We start from the raw sequence: 21,979 nt of genomic DNA, 5'->3' as shown, positions 1-21,979 counted from the left end.
ATCACTATTAGATAAATGTTCCTTTACTTGCCATTTGTTTCTTATTCACCCCACAGCCCATCTTTATTTTGTTCAGTCCTATAAAATAACTTTCTCATCCTTAACAGTCTATATCTGAACTATTAACTTTACATACAGACAGATTTGCTCTGTGTTTTGAGCATTTTCTGTTTTTATTTCAGAATTCCAGTATTTGTAGGTTTTCTCTTCTTACTCATGCATTCTTAGGTTTCTGCACTTGCACTGCCACCTTTTTCATAAAATTCACAAATAGAAGTTATTACACAAATAAGGTTCTGCTTTGATTCTTTATTCAATGTGTTTGTCACACTGATACTTTATTCACAGCCTACGGCACAGAAGAAAACCAGTTTAATATGCTCCCACCTGTGACCTGATGATATTCCAACATTAGTTTGACTGGTTTTCAGGATGTACGAGGTTCTGAAAATAGCTCCGAGTCACTACTAACATCGAATAAATTAAAAGTTCCTCACCCTGCACACAAATTCTTTTTTTTAAACTGTAATCCAAACAGACTTGTACTTCACAACAATGTCAGGCTGAAACTGTTGTTTAAGCAAAATAAAAATCAGAAAGAAAAATCAAACTCAACTGTCAGGCGTCTGTGACTTTGGGCTTCCTGAGTTTCTCCAGTCTGGATTTTCCCCACCAGCACCCCACCTCCCACCCCTTCCTAAACAATCCACAGATGAGATGGTGTTCGGGAAAATTGTAAAGCCCTTCAACCCCCACGACTGACTAAATGGATTTTCCTGGATGGCTTACCATGGCAATGTCCCATGATTCGGCCATCTTGTTCCTGATCACCTCAAAGAGAAGCTTGGATCTGGGAAGGTAACTTGGGGTAATGGGGCAGTGGGAGGTCAGTGTGGTGCAGCGCGGGATGGAGATGGTGTATAGACTGGGAAAAAGGTAATTACAAATTAGAAAAGTGAAGTAACAGAAGGAAATCTGTTCCCAACCATTCCTTTTTCTAGAGAAATCCTGTTTGGTTATTTACTGGCACTCTGACATGAACAGAGTTCTCTGATTGTACTGCTATTGCCTTTATGTTATGCAAACCAGAAACGGGGGTGACATTGCCTTCTTGTTCCAACCAGCTGAAGTCCTGGTTAAAAATGATGGAAGCAGTTACAGTTCATCAACTTGCTGCTCTGTCGTTTGCTCCTCGGCTTGCACGGCCTCTTGCACATAAACGATGAATTCAGATGTCTCTTCACCCTGAGTGTAAACAGTCACTGTCTCAATCCCTTCCACATCATCAGAGGAGACTACGACTTGCTCGACAAGATGATGCCCCTCTCCGAGCTCCACTGAGGCCTGCTCCAAGGCCTGCTGGATCATCACTGTGTGATTTCCTGCTGTTTCATCCTCAGCCTGAAGGTTTAAGAAAAAATAATCAAAAAGGAAAGGATCAGTGCAATTTATCTACTCAATCTCCAACCTCAGCGAGATCTTACATAGAAATATAGGAAAATAGGAGCAGGACTAGGCCATTTGGCCCTTTGGGCCTGCTCCACCATTCAAAAAAGACCATGGCTGATCATCTAATTCAGCACCCTGTTCCCGCTTTCTCCCCATATCCCTTGATCTCTTTGGCATTAAGAAATTTATTTATCTCCTTCTTGAATATATTTAATGACTTGGCCTCCACTGCCTTCTGCGGTAGAGAATTCCACAGGTTCACCACCCTCTGAGTGAAGAAATTTCTCCTGGTCTTGGTTCTAAATGGCATACCCCATATCGTGAGACTGTGACCCCTGGTTCTGGACTCCCAGCCATCGGGAACAACCTCCCTGCATCTAGCCTGTCTAGTCCTGTTAGAGTTTTATAAGTTTCTGAGATCCACTCTCATTCTTCGAAACTCAAGTAAATATAGACCTAGTCGACCCAATCTCTCCTCATACGTCAATCCTGCCATCCCAGGAATTAGCCTAGTAAATCTTCTTTGCACTCCCTCCATGGCAAGAACATCCTTCCTCAGATAAGGAGACCAAAACTGCACACAATACTCCAGATGTGGTCTCACCAAGGCCCTGTGTAACTGCAGTAAGACAACCTTGCTCCTGTACTCAAATCCTCTTGCAATGAAGGCCAACATACCATTTACCTTCCTAACTGCTTGCTGCACCTGAATGCTTGCTTTCAGCGATTGGTGTACAAGGACACCCACGAGAGAATGTTGTATTTCTTGTATCTTCCCCAACTTTCTTTCTCTCCAAAAGATGCTGGCTCTTTCTAGACAACTACAATAATAGGTAGCAGAAGCCCTCAGGTATTTCACCCAAGTGGCTATTCTTCCTGAGTGAGTAAAGGGTAAATTTCCAACAGCAGCTGCTACTGGTGGGGCCTTACATGCAACAGTCATGGGACAGCACATCAACTGCAAAGGCTGTGCACAGTGCTTGAAATATATCTTATGGCAGGAGAAAAATGGAGTTGTAATGTTCCCTTCACCTTCCTCCTGATACAAACATACGAATTAGGAGTAGGAATAGGCCATTCGGCTCCTTCTAGCCTGCTCTGTCATTTAATAAGATCATGGCTGATCTGAGTGTGGCCTCAACTCCACTCTCCCGCCTACCCCCAATACCCTTTGACTCCCTTGTTAGTCAAGAATTTATCTACCTCTGCCGTAAAAATATTCAATGACCCTGCCTCCTCCACTCTCTGGGAAGAGAGTTCCAAAGACTCACAACCCTCAGAGAAACAATTTCTCTTCATCTCCATCTTGGGTGACCCCTTATTTTTAAACTGTGTCCCCTAGTTCTAGTCTCTTGCACAAGGGGAAACATCCTTTCAGCATCCACCCTGTCAAGTCCCCTCAGGATCTTATATGTTTCAATAAGATCATCTCTCATTCTTCTAAACTCCAATGGATACAGACCCAACCTTTCTTCATAAGATAACGCTCGTTCCGTCCCAGGTATCAGTCAAGTGAACCTTCTCTGAATTGCTCTAATGCATTTATATCCTTTCTTAAATAAGGAGACCAAAAGTGTACACAGTACTCCAGATTTAGTCTCACCAATACCCTATACAATATACAACAGTGGCAAAACATCCCTACTTTGATACTTGCAATCTCCTTGCAATAAACGACAGTATTCCATGTGCCTTCCTAATCACTTGCTGTATTTACAGACCAACGTTTTGTGAATCATATGCCATGTTCGGAGCAGGACAGTCGGATTTATGGACGGGAAACCTGGAAATGTGGGATTCCCAGGCATCCTGCAATTTTTAAGCTTTTAATTTTTTTTTTTACAATCTAAAGAAAGAATAATTAACTAGGAGAAAGCCAACTTCAATGTGGTAAACATAGAAAATAGGAGCAGGAGTAGGCCATTCGGCCCTTCGAGCCTGCTCCGCCATTCATTATGATCATGGCTGATCATCCAACTCAGTAGCCTGTTCCCACTTTCTCCCCATATCCTTTGATTCATTTCGCCCCAAGAGCTATATCTAACTCCTTCTTGAAAACATACAATGTTTTGGCCTCAACTGCTTTCTGTGGTAGCGAATTCCACAGGCTCACCACTCTGGGTGAGGTAATTTCTCCTCATCTCAGTCCTGAAAGGTTTACCCCGTATCCTTCGACTATGACCCCTGGATCTGGACTCCGCCACCATCGGGAACATCCTTCCTGCATCTACCCTGTTAAGTCCTGTTAGAATTTTACAGGTTTCTATGAGATCCCCCCTCACTCTTCTGAACTTCAGCGAATATTTTTTTAAAAATTCATTCATGGGATGTGGGCGTCGCTGGCCAGGACAGCATTTATTGCCCATCCCTAATTGCCCTTGAGAAGGTGGTGGTGAGCTGCCTTCTTGAACCGCTGCAGTCCATGTGGAGTAGGTACACCCACAGTGTTGTTGGGAAGGGAGTTCCAGGATTTTGACCCAGCCTCAGTGAAGGAACGCCGATATAGTTCCGAGGGAGGATGGTGTGTGACTTGGAGGGGAACCTGCAGGTGGTGGTGTTCCCATGCATTTGCTGCCCTTGTCCTTCTAGTTGGTAGAGGTTGCAGGTTCGTAAGGTGCTGTCTAAGGAGCCTTGGTGCATTGCTGCAGTGCATCTTGTACATGGTACACACTGCTGCCACTGTGCGTTGGTGGTGGAGGGAGTGAATGTTTGTAGATGGGTGCCAATCAAGGGATATAATCCTAACCGACTCAATCTCTCCTCATACGTAAGTCCGGCCATGCCAGGAATCAGTCTGGTAAACCTTCGCTGCACTCCCTCTATAGCCAGAACATCCTTCCTCAGATAAGGAGACCAAAACTGCACACAATATTCCAGGTGTGGCCTCACCAAGGCCCTGTATAATTGCAGCAAGACAATTAAGAACGGATCTGGGCTGAATAAATTGGAATCAGAGGTTGGAAGGAAAAACAGAGAAGAAATAGTTCGGGCACAGTCAAGGTATATTTCCTCAAAGGGGAAAGGTAGGGCAAACAAATTCAGAGCTCCCTGGATTACAAAAGAGAGAGAGAGATGAAGAAGAAGAAGAAAAAGTGTGCTTATGACACATGTCATCAGGTAGCTAATACATTGGGGAACCAGGCTGAATATAGAAGGTTCAGAGAGGAAGAGAAAAGGCAAATAAAAGAAGCAAACAGAGCATGAAAAGAGAGTGGCAGCTAACAGAAAAGGGAATCCAAAAGTCTTCTATTGGCATATAAATAGTAAAAGGATGGTAAAAGGTGCAGTAGGGTCGATTAACGGAACAAAAGGGGGAATAGCTGGAGGTATTAAATAAATACTTTGCAACTATCTTTACCAAGGAAGAAGATGATATCCAGGCCACAGCGAAAGAGGAGGTAATTAATACACTAAAAGGATTTAAAATTGATAGTGAGAAGGTATTAGATAGGCTGTCTATACTTAAAGTTGATAAAGCACCAGGGCTGGGTGAAATGCATCCAAGGATACTGAGGGAAGTGAGAGTGGAAATTGTGGAAACACTGGCCATAATTTTCCAGTCTTCCTTAGACTCAGGGTGGTGCCAAAGGACTGGAGAATTGCAAATGTTACACCCTTGTTCAAAAAAGGATGTAAAGATAAGCCCAGCAACTACAGGCCAGTCAGTTTAACTTTGGTGGTTGGGAAACCTCTAGAAACAATCATTTGGGACCAAATAAATAGTCACTTGGACAGATGTGGGTTAATTAAGGAAAGCTAGGGAAAAGTATGTTTAAGTAACTTGCTGGAGCTTATTGAAGAGGTAACAGAGAGTTGATGAGGGCAATGCTGCTGATATGGCGTACATGGACTTCCAAAAGGCACAACAGACTTGTGAGCAAAATTATGGCTCATGGAATAAAAGGGACGGAAGCAACATGGATACAAAGTTGGCTGGGTGACAGGAAACAGAAAGTAGTGGTTAGTGGATGTTCGTTGGGCTGGAGGAAGTCAGAGTTAGAATCATTATGGCACAGAATGAGGCTATGTGGAGGAGAAGGCTGAATGGAGATTTGATAGAGGTATTCAAAATCATGAGGGGTCTGGACAGAGTGGATAGGGAAAAACTTTTCCCACTCATGAAAGGATTGAGAACAAGAGGGCACAGATTTAAAGTGATTGGGAAAAGAAGCAAAAACGACATGAGGAGAAAGCTCTTCATGCAGTGAATGGTTAGGACCTGGAATGCACTGTCTGAGAGTGTGGTGGAGGCAGGTTCAATCAAAGCAGTCAAAAAGGAATTGGATAGTTACCTGAAGAGGAATAATATGCCGGGTTACAGGGAGAAGGCAGGGGAATGGCATTAGGTGAGTTGCTCATTCGGAGAGACGGTGCAGACACGATGGGCCGAATGGCCTCCTTCAGCTCTGTAACAATTCTGTGATCCGACTGGATCTCAATCGGTAATCCATATCGAGTGAAAAACTGAGATAACTTTTCTACCACTACCTTAGCAGAAAGTGTTCTCAAGGGAATGGCCTCTGGGAACCGAGTAGCCATATCCATAATCGTGAGTATATATTGATGTCCCTCTTTTGTTTTGGGTAAAGGTCCTACACAGTCTACCAACACCCTACTAAATAGTTCCCCAAAAACTGGTATGGAAATTAGAGGTGCCTGTTTTATTGCAGGTTGCGGTTTTCCCACAATCTGGCACTTATAGCACGTTTTACAAAACTGCACCACGTCCTCAGAAAGACCTAGCCAGTAAAAATGCCGATCGATACTTGATTGGGTATTCTGGATCCCCACATGTCCCGCCATGGGAAGTTCATGGGATACCCTTAATATTTCCCAGTGATACTTGGGCGGTACCACTATCTGGTGAACTACCGGCCATTCTTCGTCCACAGGTCTGTGAGGAGGTCTCCACTCCCTCATCAGAATCCCATTTTTAATATAGTAGCCTTCCAGAACTCCCTGTGCTTCAGCTTCAGTTAGAGCCGACAGTACCACTTTACTCAACTCTGGATCAGCTTGCTGAGCCTTGATCAGAGAAAACTTACTGAACATTTCCTTCAGATTATTCAAATCCCCAAAGAAAGTTTCAGATAGCCGAATATCTGTCTGTGATGCCAATTTGACCTCTGACAACGGAACTTGTTTAGCCATTGCTCGGGTTACTACAATGAAGGAAAAATTCCTGGAACCTTTTTCTGCAACTGCTCTGTCTCTTTCATTTCACTTGATCTTTCCGTAACTAATGGAGAAGCTACTACCTTCTCTCTGGCCAAATCATACCCCAGGAGTAGGTCAACTCCGTCTACAGGCAAACTATGGACAACTCCTACAGTTACCGTTCCAGACATTAGGTCACACTCCAGGTGCACCTCATTCACTAAAACCTTGGCATTTAATGCGCTTTCTGGTGGAAAAGTCATATCTTTCCCCAGCTAAAGAGTTTGAGTGGCTCTCTAAGTAAACTATAGCTTTATCTGCATCACTTGAGGGATAGGGAGTTACGTTTCCTTTGGACAAGAATTTTCTGCAGCTCTCAGGTATTTTGTCCACCTTACCCGCACTCACAGTTTATATTTGACCTTACGGCTGCAGTCAGAACTACAGCTTGATCTGTTTTATGCTCGGTCAGGGCCCCTTTCTCTGCATTGGCCTTGTGTACCCAAATAAGTCCCATGGGTTTACCCCATAACATCCAGCATTCTGCACGAAGGTTTCCCACCTTGTGGCAATGGAAACACTTAGGCTTTCGGGCCTCACTTCCACCCTCAGCACTTTCCTTTTTGGTCTGAAGAGGAGATCCCGGTACGTTCCCAGCTATCCCTTCTCGACCCTAGCTACTTGCCTTCCTTTCACCCTCCCACCTTCTATCCTTCACGGGTTTGTGGGGATGACGGAAAAAGAGTTTGGGCTTGTGGACTTGAGTCGGAGACCGGAGACAGAGCGAGAGAGAGGAGCACGGAGGGAGCGGAGGTTTAAAAAGTGCGGCAAAAGCCCAGAGTCAGAGACCGGAGACAGAACGAGAGAGAAGAGCACGGAAGGAGCGGAGGTTTAAAAAGCACGGCAAAAGTCTAGAGTCAGAGACCGGAGATGGAGACAGAGCGAGCGAGAGAGGAGCATGGCAGGAGCAGCAGGAGCAGAGCAGGGAGAAATCAAAATGTGACATCAGAGTGACGTCACAATCAACAGTGAGAGGAGTGAAACAGAGTCGCTGGGGTGAGTATACAGGTAAGCTTTTAATTTAATTTAATTTTTCTTTATTTATTTAGAGATACAGCACTGAGACAGGCTCTTCGGCCCACCGAGTCTGTGCCGACCATCAACCACCCATTTATACTATTCCAACATTAATCCCATATTCCTACCCCATCTCCACCTTCCCTCAATTCCCCTACCACCTACCTATACTAGGAGCAATTTATAATGGCCAATTTACCTATCAACCTGCAAGTCTTTGGCTGTGGGAGGAAACCGGAACACCCGGCAAAAACCCACATGGTCACAGGGAAAACTTGCAAACTCCGCACAGGCAGTACCCAGAATCGAACCCGGGTCGCTGGAGCTGTGAGGCTGCGGTGCTAACCACTGTGCCACATAGCATCAAACATCACAGTCAAGCACGTAGGTGATTAGTCTGGGAAGAAGCTACCTGTTTGGTGAGTATCTGGTAAGTGATTAAGGTCCATTCTAATATAATAAAAGCAAAGGGCGGCACAGTGGCGCAGTGGTTAGCACCGCAGCCTCATAGCTCCAGCGACCCGGGTTAAATCCTGGGTACTGCCTGTGTGGAGTTTGCAAGTTCTCCCTGTGTCTGCGTGGGTTTCCTCCGGGTGCTCCGGTTTCCTCCCACATACCAAAGACTTGCAGGCTGATAGGTAAATTGGCCAATAGCAATTGCCCCTAGTAATAGGTAGGTGGTAGGGAAGTATAGGGACAGGTGGGGATGTGGCAGGGATATGGAATTAGCGTAGGATTAGTATAAATGGGTGATTGATGGTCGGCACAGACTCGGTGGGCCGAAGGGCCTGTTTCAGTGCTGTATCTCTAAACAATATACTGCAGATGCTGGAAATCTGAAATAAAAACAAGAAATGCTGGAAATACTCAGCAGATCTGGCAGCATCTGTGGAGAGAGAAGCAGAGTTAATGCTTCAGGTCAGTGACCTTTCATCAGAACCAGCAAATTGGCATAGGGCAAATAAGATTGGAGAAATTAACGCGTGGCTCAAAGTCTGGTGTGGTAGAAGTGGGTTCCAGTTCATGGGGCACGGGCACCAGTACTGGGGAAAGTGGTGCCTGTACCGTTGGGCCAGTCTACACCTGAACCGTGCTGGGGCCTGTGTTCTAGCGAGCCGCATAACTAGGGAAGTAGAGATGATTTTAAACTGAATAGTAGGGGCAAGGGATCAAATTTGGGAAGATATGGTAAATCAAGGAGTAGAGGCAAGGCAAGAGAGAATGGTACTAATATGGGTAATGATAAACAGACTGTGACAGAAAGGTACACATCTAAGAGTAAATCAACAGATAAGGCTACAAGTTACAAAAATAATAAAAGGACAAAACTAAAGGTTCTGTATCTGAATGCACGGAGCATTAGAAACAAAACAGATGAGCTGAGAGAGCAAATAGAAATAAATAAGTACGATCGGATGGCCATTACAGAAACATGGTTGCAGGACGACATAGATTGGGACCTGAATATTGAAGGTATATGGCACTTAGGAAGGACAGGAAGCTAGGAAAAAGTGGAGGGATAGCTCTGTTAATTAATGATGGTATTAGCGCAATAGAGAGGGATGGACCCAAGTTCAGGAGACCAGGATGTAGAAGCAGCTTGGGTAGAGATGAGAAATCATAAAGGCAAGAAGTCACTTGTGGGAGTGGTGTACAGGACACCTAACAGTAACCACACTGTAGGACGGGGTGTAAAGGAAGAAATAATGGCAGCTGGTCAGAAAGATACAGCAATAATTATGGGGGATTTTAACCTACATATAGACTGGAAAAATCAGATGGGCAGAGGTAGCCTAGATGAGGAGTACATAGAATATTTTCAGGATAATTTCTTGGAACAATACGTTCTGGAGCTAACCAGAGAGCAAGCTATACTGGACCTGCTATTGTGCAACGAGATAGGATTAATTAATGACCTCATAGTTAAGGCGGCCCCAGGTAGCAGCAATCACAATATGGTTGAATTTTACATTCAGTGTGAGGGAGAGAAGAGTGGATCCAAGACTAGTATTTTAAACTTAAATAAGGGCAATTATGGGGGCATTTATTTTAATTCATTCATGGAATGTGGGCGTCGCTGGCCAGGCCAGCATTTATTGCCTATCCCTAATTGCCCTTGAGAAAGTGGTGGTGACCTGCCTTCTTGAACTGCTGCAGTCCATGTGGAGTAGGTACACCCACAGTGTTGTTGGGAAGGGAGTTCCAGGATTTTGACCCAGCCTCAGTGAAGGAACGGCGATATAGTTCCGAGGGAGGATGGTGTGTGACTTGGAGGGGAACCTGCAGGTGGTGGTGTTCCCATGCATTTGCTGCCCTTGTCCTTCTAGTTGGTAGAGGTTGCAGGTTTGTAAGGTGCTGTCTAAGGAGCCTTGGTGCATTGCTGCAGTGCATCTTGTAGATGGTACACACTGCTACCACTGTGCGTTGGTGGTGGAGGGAGTGAATGTTTGTAGATGGGGTGCCAATCAAGTGGGCTGATTTGTCCTGGATGGTGTTGAGTTTCTTGAGTGTTGTTGGAGCTGCACCCATTCAGGCAAGTGGAGAGTATTCCATCACACTGCTGATTTGTGCCTTGTAGATGGTGGACAGGCTTTGGGGAGTCAGGAGGTGAGTTACTCGCAGCAGGATTCCTAGCCTCTGACCTGCTCTTGTAGCCACGGTATTTATATGGCTACTCCAGTTCAGTTTCTGGTCAATGTTAGCCCCTAGGATGTTGATAGTGGGGGATTCAGCGATGGTAATGCCATTGAATGTCAAGGGGAGATGGTTAGATTCTCTCTTGTTGGAGATGGTCATTGCCTGGCACTTGTGTGGCGCAAATGTTACTTGCCACTTATCAGCCCAAGCCTGGATATTGTCCGAGTCTTGCTGCATTTCTACACGGACTGCTTCAGTATCTGAGGAGTCACGAATGGTACTGAACATTGTGCAATCATCAGCGAACATCCCCACTTCTGACCTTTTGATTGAAGGAAGGTCATTGATGAAGCAGCTGAAGATGGTTGGGCCTAGGACACTATCCTGAGGAACTCCTGCAGTGATGTCCTGGAGCTCAGCTGATTGACCTCCAACAACCACAACCATCTTTCTTTGCGCTAGGTATGACTCCAGCCAGCGGAGGGTTCTCCCCCTGATTCCCATGACCTCGGTTTTGCTAGGGCTCCTTGATGCCATACTCGGTCAAATGCTGCCTTGATGTCAAGGGCAGTCACTGTCATCTCACCTCTTGAGTTCAGCTCTTTTGTCCATATTTGAACCAAGGCTCTAATGAGGTCAGGAGCTGAGTGGCCCTGGCAGAATCCAAACTGTGCGTCACTGAGCAGGTTATTGCTAAGCAAGTGCCGCTTGATGGCACTGTTGATGACACCTTCCATCACTTTACTGATGATTGAGAGTAGGCTGATGGGGCCATAATTGGCCGGGTTGGACTTGTCCTGCTTTTTGTGTACAGGACATACCTGGGCAATTTTCCACATTGCAGGGTAGATGCCAGTGTTGTAGCTGTACTGGAACAGCTTGGCTAGGGCATGAAAGCAGAGCTAGTTAAAGTGAACTGGCAAATCAGGTTAAGGGATAGATTAATAGAGCTGCAGTGGCAGACATTTAAGGGGACATTTCAGAATACACAGAATAGATATATTTCAATGAGAAAGAAAAATTCCAAGGCTGGGACCCGCCATCCATGATTCACTAAAACAGTTAAAGATAGTATCAAACTTAATCATACAGCCTGTGAAAATAGTGCCACATTCAGATAGTGCTGACAGTCTGGTTACTCATAGCGACAGTAAAATCTGTCATTTCAGTGCAATATTATCCTTGGCTACAAGTACTGAAGAGTTAAAATTATAAACATGTTCCTCTCTCATTCCCCCTGTCATTCTGTATTACTATAAGACAATTTATCTATTCTACTGACATTCACTCTGATTTTACTGATACATAGATTTGTGAGAGTTTGTGGAGTAGGGTCTTTCTTTTCTGACTTTTCCCTTTTCTGTTTTCTCCATTGTTCACTTGCACTTTTTTTTGCTGGAGCACAGTGATGTAGATTACTGCAACATTCCATTGCCTCACCCACATTTTTGAAAATTTGCCCTCAGATTGTGGCCGAGACTGGCTAGGCCACATTTCTGGTGTTCTCAAGCAGTGGCCCCTCTAAATTTTTCTCACTGTGCTCTGCCTGTTCATTTCGGTGTGCGGTACCTTTACATTTTTTTGCATGGCTGCACAAGTGTGGTATCTTTAAGCAGACAGTTGTGGGTTTAGTATAAGGGTATTAAAGGGTTAATCGAGAGACTGTGAAGATTACCGCCCACCATGATGATGTAAGAGATCATGTGGGAGGGTACATATGCAGGCAAAATGTACATGTACAATTGCACAAAGATGGGAGGCAGATCAGAAGATCGGACAGAATATAAAAAAACAGCAAAGAATGACTAAAAGTTAGATAAAGAAGGTAAAATTAGAGTATGAGAGAAAGCTAGCTAGAAATATAAAGACAGATAGTACGAGTTTCTATAGATATTTAAAAAAGAGATTTAACAAAGTGAGCGTTGGTCCTATAGAAAGTGAGTCTGGGGAATTAATTATGGATAATGAGATGGCAGATGAAGTGAGCAGATATTTTGCATTGGTCCTCACTACTGAGGTTACAAGTAACATCCCAGTATTAGCTGTATGTCAGGAAATGGAAGGGAGGGAGGAACTCAAGAAAATTACAATCACCAGGGAAATGGCACTGAACCAATTGTTGGAGTTGCGGGCTGACAAGTCCCCGGGTCCTGATGGACTTCATCCTAGGGTGCTAAATGAAGTGGCTAGTGAGATAGTTGATGTGTTAGTTTTAATTTTCCAAAATTCGGGGAGGGTTCCGTTAGATTGGAAAATAGCGAATGTAATTCAAAAAGGGAGAGACAGAAAGCAGGAAACAACAGACCAGTTAGCTTAGGGAAAATGTTAGAAGTTATTATTAAAGATGTTATAGCAGGGCATTTAGAAAAATTCAAGGTAATCAGGCAGAGTCAACATGGTTTTGTGAAAGGGAAATCACGTTTAACTAATTTATTGGAGTTCTTTGAAGGAGTTACATGTGCTGTGGAATCAGTAGATGTATTGAACTTAGATTTCCAGAAGGCATTTGATAAGGTGCCACATCAAAGGTTATTGCAGAAAATAAAACTCATGGTGTTTGGGGTAACATATTGGCATGGATAGAAGATTGGCTAGTTAACAGGAAACAGAGAGTAGGCATAAATGGATCATTTTCTGGCTGGCAAGATGTAACGAATGATGTTCCACAGGGATCTGTACTGGGGCCTCAACTTTTTACAATTTATATATATGTCTTAGATGAAGGGACCAAAGGTATGGCTGCTAAATTTGCTGATGACACAAAGATAGGTAGGAAATAAGTTGTGAAGAGGACATAAGAAGGCTACAAAGTGATATAGATAGGTTAAGTGAGTGGGAAAAGATCTGGCAAATGGAGTATAATGTGGGAAAGTGTCCACTTTGGCAAGCAGAATGAAAAAAGAAGCATATTATCTAAATGGTGACAGATGGCAGAGCTCTGAGGTGCAGAGGGATCTGGGTGTCCTAGTACATGAATCGCAAAAGGTTAGTATGCAGGTACAGTACGTAATTAGGAAAGCTAATAGAATGTTATTATTTATCGCGAGGGGAATTGAATACAAAAGTAGGGAGGTTATGCTTCAGCTATACAGGGCATTAGTGATCCCACATCTGGAGTACTGTGTACAGTACTGGTCTCCTTATTTAAGGAAGGATGTAAATGTGTTGGAAGCAGTACAGAGAAGGTTTACCAGACTAATATCTGGAATGGGCAGGCTGTCTTACGAGGAAAGATTAGACAGGCTAGGCTTGTATCCTCTGGAATTTGGAAGAGTAAGAGGCGACTTGATTGAAACATATAAGATCCTGAGGGGTTCTGACAGGATGGATGTGGAAAGGATGTTTCCCCGTGTGGGAAAATCTAGAACTAGGGGTCACTATTTACAAATAAGGGGTCACCCATTTAAGACAGAGATAAGGAGAATTTTTTTCTCTCAGAGAGTCGTGAGTCTTTGGAATTCTTTTCCTCAAAAGGCGGTGGAAGCAGAGTCTTTGAATATTTTTAAGGCAGAGGTAGATAGATGCTTGATATGCAAAGGGGTGGAGTAATCAGTTCAGCCATGAACTTATTGAATGGCAGAGCAGGCTCGAAGGGCCGATTGGCCTACTCCTGCTCCTAATTCGGATGTTTCTTTGACAAGCTTGTAATCATCAGTGATCTCAGCTGCCTGTCTGGCTGTTGAAATCTTCTGGCTCTCTACATGGATTATTACTAACCGAAAGAGTGAATTTTTAAATTCTTCCAGGAGATTTATTTCCCTAAGGGTCTCATACGTGGCCTCTACCTTTAGTGCCCGCATCCAACGATCAAAGTTAATTTGCTTTCCCCTCTCAAATTCTATACAAGTCTTCCCAGGCCGTTTCCGGAGATTCTGAAATTTCTGTCTGTAAGCTTCAGGGACCAACTCATAAGCAGCGAGAATAGCCTTTTTTTGCCATCTCATAATCTGCAGAAGCCTCCTCAGAAAGCATGGCATAAACTTCAAGGGCTCTGCCTATCAACCTGCTTTACATGAGCAGTGTCCAGTTTTCTTTGGGCCACCTCATCTGTTTAGCTAGCTTTTCAAAAGAAATGAAAAATGCCTCTATGTCCCTTTCCTCAAACTTCAGGATTGCACAAATTTAAATAGCTCTCCACTGGGTCCTGGGTTGGAGTCAAGTCTTTCCCCACCTGAATTTTCATCAGGGTCAAGGGTATCCATTTTTATTTCATTCCAACCTTCTAATCTGGTATTCCCTTTTTCTCTCCTTTCCCTCTATTTCTTTTTCTCTTGCCCTTTCCTCTCTTTCTTCCTTTTTTCACTTCCTTTCTCTGTCCTGAAATTCTAGCACTAACCTCTTAATGTCTAACTGAATCTGCACCACTGTTACCATGTCTTCTTCTGACTCCACTCATCCCTCTGGCTCTTTCACTTTGACTTTCAGCTGTCTGGCCACTAGTCTCTGAATTTCAGCCTACCTAGCTTTCAGTCTCATAGCTAACTTCAAGTGCGCCACCACACTTGACAGGTTATGAGTGGATAATGTTTTTAAAGAATCATAATCTATTTCAGACTGCTGCACAAATGCACTTGCATCAAAAGTAACCACTCCGGTAGTGTAAGCTTTACTCTAATATACAAGAAACATGGCGTTTTTCTTTACCCCCTTTTCAATTATTACCCCGCTTACAACTGCACTTCGTCGGCTTTGGGTTATCCCAGATGAACCCCGAATCATATGATATGTCCGAGGATGGAGAATGCACTGTCTTTCTCTAGTTCCATTTCTCCATGGGTCACCTCATATATTTAAACGTTTTACCCAGTTACCGATATGGCCAATTATATACTTTATTCTAGTTTCAGAATAAAATCCGCCAACCTGGTTTCTTTAATAAACTACAAAAATTATTAATTTATTATAAAACAAGACTCATTCAATAAAGATGCAAAGCTTAATAAAACACTGGTTGAAATACGGAAGTATAAATATATTTCCTTCTAAATAACCCAACACACATGTACACTCACACATACCGGTTAAAGGAAAAAAAAGCTTTCTTTGCAGAGATCAACTTTACAAAACAACAAAATAATACTCTGGCCAAATACTTGTTAATACTTGAAGAAAAAGAATAAGATATGGATTGTACAGAAGGATCTTTGGTTTGGCGTCCAGGTACATGTGGCTGTCACTAGACACATGCAGTGGTCACTGGGATCTTTTCAGAAGCAGTTCATTCAGGAGATATTGAGAGAAAGACTTGCAGAAGCTTCTCAGGAGAAATGCTGCATCAGTTTCTCCACTTCTCACACTGGATTCTCATGGTTTCTCAAAGAGTTGGAATAGGAATGGCTGGTGGCCTATCTCTCTTAGCAGGCTTACACCCCAACTGAACTCCAAACAATATCCAAAAACGAAACCAACTCTTGACCACCATAAATCTAGACATGTCACTTCTCTGTAAACATATCCGTAGTTAGCAAAGCTCCTGCTGTTTACTTAGCTTAAGACATGCGACTTCCAGTAAGTGTTTGTTTTTAAACAAAGTCCCAAGTGTCCTTCCAATGACCCTATTTAAAAAAAAGTCCAGCATCTCCTCAAAAATTCTCCACAGTCTTTGCACACCAGTCCTCCAAAAATATTAACATTGGAAGCACGTTCATAACACACTGTAATGTCAAATCTCACTTTGTTATAAATATACAGGACATTAAGAGAATTGAATCCTTTCCCATTGACGTAAGTGATGGAATAATCAAGGGAACAAATAAGACCAATTATTTAATATATGGATTTTTAAATAAACATTCCTGTTGTGGCAACTTGGAATGGGAGAGGGAGTGAAATAGGGGCACAACAGCCAAAGGCACAAAGGTTAAGCAGCTGTCAGTAGTATAAATACAGAAGTAAAATAAAAATTGGCTGCAGAACAAGATTTTCACGATTTCTCAAGTGGTGGGCCCTTTAAATCTATTGAGGTACCAGTTTAGCTCAGTCATAGCACACATTTCTCAAAAGGTGATGCTTCAAGTCCCATTGCAGGACTTAAGCATATAATCAAGGATGACACTTCAGGGAGACGTTAAACCAACTTGCCTGTTCAGGTGGATGTTGTAGATCCCATGGCGCTATTCAAAGATGGATTGGTGAATTTTGTCCTGGTCTGCTGTATGTAGGACCTTGCTGTGCGTAAATTGGCTGCTGCTTCTGCCAGCACAAAACAGCACTTCAAATGTAATCTATTGGCTGTGAAGCAGCCAATGACGTGAAAGGTGCTCTATAGATACATTTCCATCTAGCAACATTGGATGTTTGTTTTTTTATGGAAGTGACAGATGCTCTATATTAATGATGCAATAATGACTAATTGGGATGTGTGATGCCACTCCTGCCCTAGCTAAATACACCACTGATTTTAGGGTGTGTATTCCAGTGCTAGCTGAAAATAACGGCAAAAATTGGGCAGGTGAAAAAATTGACAGGGACCCATTCCTACAGATCGCTGCACCATTTACCATTTCTAGTGTGCTGGAATACCACCCAAAGATCATATGGTAAAAATGTCAAACTTCAGCCTCTGTTGTGAGAGGGATTCTGAATGGAGCAAATGGTCTTTCCTCGCACTGTTCAAGAACAGAATCCAAAGTAAATCACTCACAAAGTAAATCAAGAAGTGGTGTTTTGTCACCTAAAAGCTGAAATTTTCATAATTTGTAGATTAACATATTTGCCTCAGCTGCCACTCCCCACTTCTCTCCCCATCAAACGCCCTAACCAACCCAGCCTTTGACTCATTCTAGCTTAAGACTCCTACAAACCTGAGTTTCTCTCCCTTCTCTTGGCTGCCCATTCCAAACCCCTCTTTCAAGACACCCACTCTACACCTAAAACCTGACTACTCAACTACCATTCCTGATACTCAATGATTTAATAGCTCCCTTTGTTCAGGTACTATCCTTCTCCATTTTAAAACTATAGTCATTAATCTTTCTTCAAAAGTTTATTTTTATTTTGTTCCTTTCCTCCAACTACTAATTTTCATAGTATCAGAAACTTACAGCACAGAAGGAGGCCATTCAGTGCATCATGCCTGTGCTGTTTCCTTAGTTTCACACCTTATGTCATAACCTTGTAAGTTCGTCATCCTCAAGTACCTGTCCAATTCCCATTTAAAATTACTTATGGAATCCGCTTCCACCAACTGCCTGACTGAACAGAAATCTCATCTCCCCTCTAGATCATTTGCCAATGATTTTAAATCGATGACCACTGGGTATTGATCCACTCACCAGTAGGAACAATTTTACCCTTATCTACTTTGTTAAAAAACTTCATATTGTTGAAAACCTCTTTTAGGTCACATCTTCTCTATTCCAAGGAGAACAGTCCTAACTTTTCCAATCACTCACATAACTGAGATCCCTCATTCCTGGTAACATCCTTGTAGACCTATTTCTGCACCCTTTCTAAGGCCTTTGTACCTTACTTGGTGCGGTGTCTAGATTTGTCCACAATACTCCAGCTGAGGCCCAACGAAGATGGGACATGGACATGATGGGACGAATTGCCTTCTTCTGTGCTTCATCAATGACCCTCTCTCCATCATAAGATCAGAAGTGGGGATGTTCGCTGATGTTTTCAGGGTGCAGTACCATTCACGGCTCCTCAGATACTGAAGCAATCTATGTCCACATGCAGCAAAACTTGGATAACGTTCAGGCCTGGACTGATAAGTGGCAAGTGACATTCGCACTACACAAGTGCCAGGCAATGACTATCTCCAACGAAAGAAAACCTAATCATCTCCCCATGACATTCAACGGCATCAACATCTTGGGGGTTACCATTGAGCAGAAACTGAATTGGACCAGCTACATAAATACTGCAGCTACAAGAGCAGGTCAGAGGCTGGAAATTCTGTGGAGAGTAACTCACCTCCTGACTCCCCACAGCCTGCCCACCATCTACAAGGTGCAAGTTAGGAGTGTGATGGAAAACTCCCACTTGCCTGGATGAGTGCAGCTCCAACAAGCTCACTTGATCGGCACTCCATCCACCACCTTAAACATTCACTCCCCCCACCACCGCACATAGTGGCAGCAGTGTGTACCATCTACAAGATGCACAGCAGCAGCTCGCCAAGTCTCCCTCAACAGCACCTTCCAAACCTGCAATCTCTACCACCTAGAATGACAAGGGCAATTGATGCATGGGAACACCACCACCTGCAAGTTCCCCTCCAAGTCACACACCGTCCTGACTTGGAACTATATCGCTGTTGTTTCACTGCCGCTGCGTCAAAAACCTGGAAATCCCTTCGTAACAGCACTGTGGGCGTACCTACACCAGATGGATCTCAGCGATTCAAAAATGCAGCTCACCACCACCTTCTCAAAAACAATTAGGGATGAGTGACCAATGCTGGCTTTGCCAGCGATGCCCACATCCCATGAAAGAATAAAAAAAGGATAGCAAGCTGGCTACAAAACAGGAAACATAGAGTAGGGGTAAGGGCAGCTACTCAGACTGCCACACTTGATCAGTCCTGGGACCTCTATTGTTCATCATTTGTATTAACGTACACCAAATTGGAAGGTGTGGTTAATACAAATTAAGATTACGGAAAAATACAATATATTAATAAACTTTCAGAGTGGTCGTTTAATTGGCAAATGAAGTTCAATACAGGCAAGAGTAAGGCAGTGCATTTTGGTCAGAAGAATAAGGAGGCCACATACTGCTTAGTAAAAGGTCTAAATTGGGTGGAGGAGCAAAGAAATTTGGATTACAGAGAGACAAATCACTAAAAGCAGCGAAGCAGATTAATAAGGCCAGAATAAAAAACAAACCAAGCACTGGGGTTTATTTCTAGAAAAACAATTGAAAAGCAAGAAATTGTGTTAAACCTGTATAGAAGGTTGATTTGACACTTATGAGTAATGTGCACAGTTCTGGTCTCCAAAATTATAATAGGATAAAGAGGCATTGGGCTAGGTGTGAAAAGGATTTATAAGGATGATACCAGAACTGAGAGGTACAACTATCAGGAAAGACCGAACAGGCTGGGGCTCTTTTATCTCGAAAAGAGACTGCTGAAAGGTGACCTGATAGAGATCTTTAACATGACGTAGGAGTTTGATCGGGTAGACATAGAGATGTTTCCATTTGTAGGAAATTCAAAAATTATGGGCCATAAATATACGACAATTACTAATAAATCCACTAAGGAATTCAGGAGAAACGTCTTTACCCAAAGAGTGGTAAGCATGTGGAACGCGTTACCACAAGGAGTATTTGAGGCGAATAGTATAAATGCATTTAAGGTGAAGCTAGATAAGCACGAGGGGGAATAGAAGGATACACTGATACGGTTTGATGGAGGTCAGTAGGAGGAGGCACATGTGGAACATAAACACTGCCATAGACCAGTTAGCCAAATGCTTGTTTCTATGCTGTAAAACTGAAGTAATTCAATGAAGATTTTTTTTAACCTTCTGACTAACAATAGTTACATAAGCAACATGAAACTACCCCCAGGCAGCAGCATGAAGAACAAGATTCCCAGAACAACTGGACTCCTTGCATTGATCTGGGAGTAGCTACAGTTGAGCAAAAATACTGTAATAAGTACCTATTTCCCTAAAATTGAACAACCAAGTAATGTGTCAAACACGATCTTTCAGGTGGGACAGAGAAAGAAAAAAAGGAAGGGCGGAAGGAAGGATATTGGTATTAATTAGAGACAATGGAGAAGAAACTGGAATACAATGTGCCCATTTTCTGGGCATAAAACAGGTGCAAACACTACCAATTTTGAGGCATATCGTATGCCCTTGATTTACCCTGAGGGGTGCTCGCTAAATGCAAAATTGGATTGAGCAGTATTTAGGCAACATAGGAGCCTGCCTGAAAGAGGCATTAGCCTGTTTTTGGGCCTCAATCTGAAATTTATAAAATACTCGGTAGAGCTTGCACTGTACAAACTCCAACTAGCTTTTCAACATCTACAGTGGCCTAACGTCTGAAAGTCTGACGTAAGTAAATTCTGTGCTGCCCACCTCCTTTCAGGGACTTTAATTGTCGGTAAAGGAGGATGGAAGTAGTTTAAATGGAGCAGCTCCTTTTCCTGTTTCATTCCTGCCCAATTTCCCATTTTAATTGCCTTTGCTCCATGACCTTTTGGTCAGCTATGTGGCCTTGTCCAATCTACACCTTCTCCTTTGTTATCTCTTGCCCCACCCCCACCTCACTTGCTTATAACCTGTGACATTTTTAATATTTGTCAGTTCCAAAGAAGGGTCACTGACCCGAAACGTTAACTCTGCTTCTCTTTCCACAGATGCTGCCAGACCTGCTGAGTGGTTCCAGCATTTCTTGTTTTTATTTCCCATTTTAATACTTCAGACCTGCAGCCTGTTAGTTTCCCTCCCCAATCATGCTATCCTGTCTATAGCTTCCTCAGTCTATTACAATTCTTATCATAATTTGCCATTCCTCAAGAGATGGGAGGAAATTTGTCCATCTAGAGTTTATTAAATACAAGATGAAATTACTAAGCTTTTGGGAAATATGAGTTGGCCAGGGCGAGTAAGCATACTTGATAACCTTTTAAAATATTTGCAGATAAATATGGTTTATGGATGTGATTTATATGGATTTTCAAAAAACATTTGATTAAAAAAAACATACACAAGAGACTTAGGGCAAAGATGGTGACAGGTGAAATTAATGGAAATGGATCACATAAATTGAGAGAAGGTTGGAGGCATAAAGCAAAGAGTATGGACAAAAGGAAGTTTCTTGAATGGAAATATGTAGATGAGTGGTTTTCCTTGGGGGTGGGAAGGAGAGGACTAGTACTAATGAGAAAATATAAGTGAATTTAAGAGAGAGCAAATATGATCTTGATTTAGGAATTAAGAAAATAACTTCAAAATTGGCTCTTGATACCAAATTGGGGTATGGTAAATTGTGATAAGAACTGTGAAAGACTGAGGAGGCTATAGATAAGCTAGCATGATGGTCAACTGACTGTTGACAAATGCATTCAGTTTGGAAGTAATAATAGGGAAAGGAAATGTACCATGAATGGCGAGATCTTAAATGGAAGATGGGGTGCAAAGAGTTCTTGATGTGCAAATATATAAGTCAATAATGTTAGCAAGGTGGAAAAATCCGTAAAGAAAGGCAACCTGAATCCTTTGTTAGGCCATAGTTGAAGTACAGTGTGCAGTTTTGAGCATTCCATTATAGAAAAGATGTAAAAGCAATTGAAAAGATGCAGCATCGATCTACCAGGATGCTACCAGTGATGAGGGTTAAGGAGTGACCTGATAGAGATCTTCAAGACCTTGAATGGTTGCGATATGATAAATAATTAGTGATTAGACAGAATTTTCTAAACAGTCTCTGGCAAAACAACGGGATCATTAGCAAGTTGGGAATATGGTTAAGCTGGAGCGAGTTTTTCTGAGGCTCTTTAACCGAGATATGGCTTTAGCATCCTGCCTCCCAGTTCCCCGACCAATCAGGGAGGGTGAGCGAGATGACATGCTGGATCTGTCAAAGGAAGGATTTCTAATTAAAGGGACCACAGCATGGGTGACAACAGCTCAACTGGACATGGATTTTTGAGACTGTAGTAACCAATGGAATGGAAGGGAGATCAGCTCCT

General features: G+C 42.9%; 1 protein-coding gene across 7 annotated transcripts in view; it reads right to left on the bottom strand.

Moving 5' to 3' along the window:
- Window positions 1-294: 294 nt before the first annotated feature.
- Window positions 295-21,979, bottom strand: part of LOC137369819 (zinc finger protein ZFAT-like) — a 359,810-nt gene continuing 338,125 nt past the window's right edge. For all 7 annotated transcript variants that reach the window (XM_068031379.1, XM_068031380.1, XM_068031377.1 and 4 more), the window contains one exon: window positions 295-1,401. In XM_068031379.1, coding sequence (XP_067887480.1) covers window positions 1,156-1,401 — 246 coding nt within the window. In that variant the 3' untranslated portion in view covers window positions 295-1,155. The remainder of the gene's footprint in view (window positions 1,402-21,979) is intronic.

This window comes from Heterodontus francisci, chromosome 5 (assembly GCF_036365525.1).
Source record: "Heterodontus francisci isolate sHetFra1 chromosome 5, sHetFra1.hap1, whole genome shotgun sequence".
Classification (NCBI taxonomy): domain Eukaryota; kingdom Metazoa; phylum Chordata; class Chondrichthyes; order Heterodontiformes; family Heterodontidae; genus Heterodontus; species Heterodontus francisci.
This window is presented reverse-complemented; position numbering and strand designations above follow the sequence as displayed.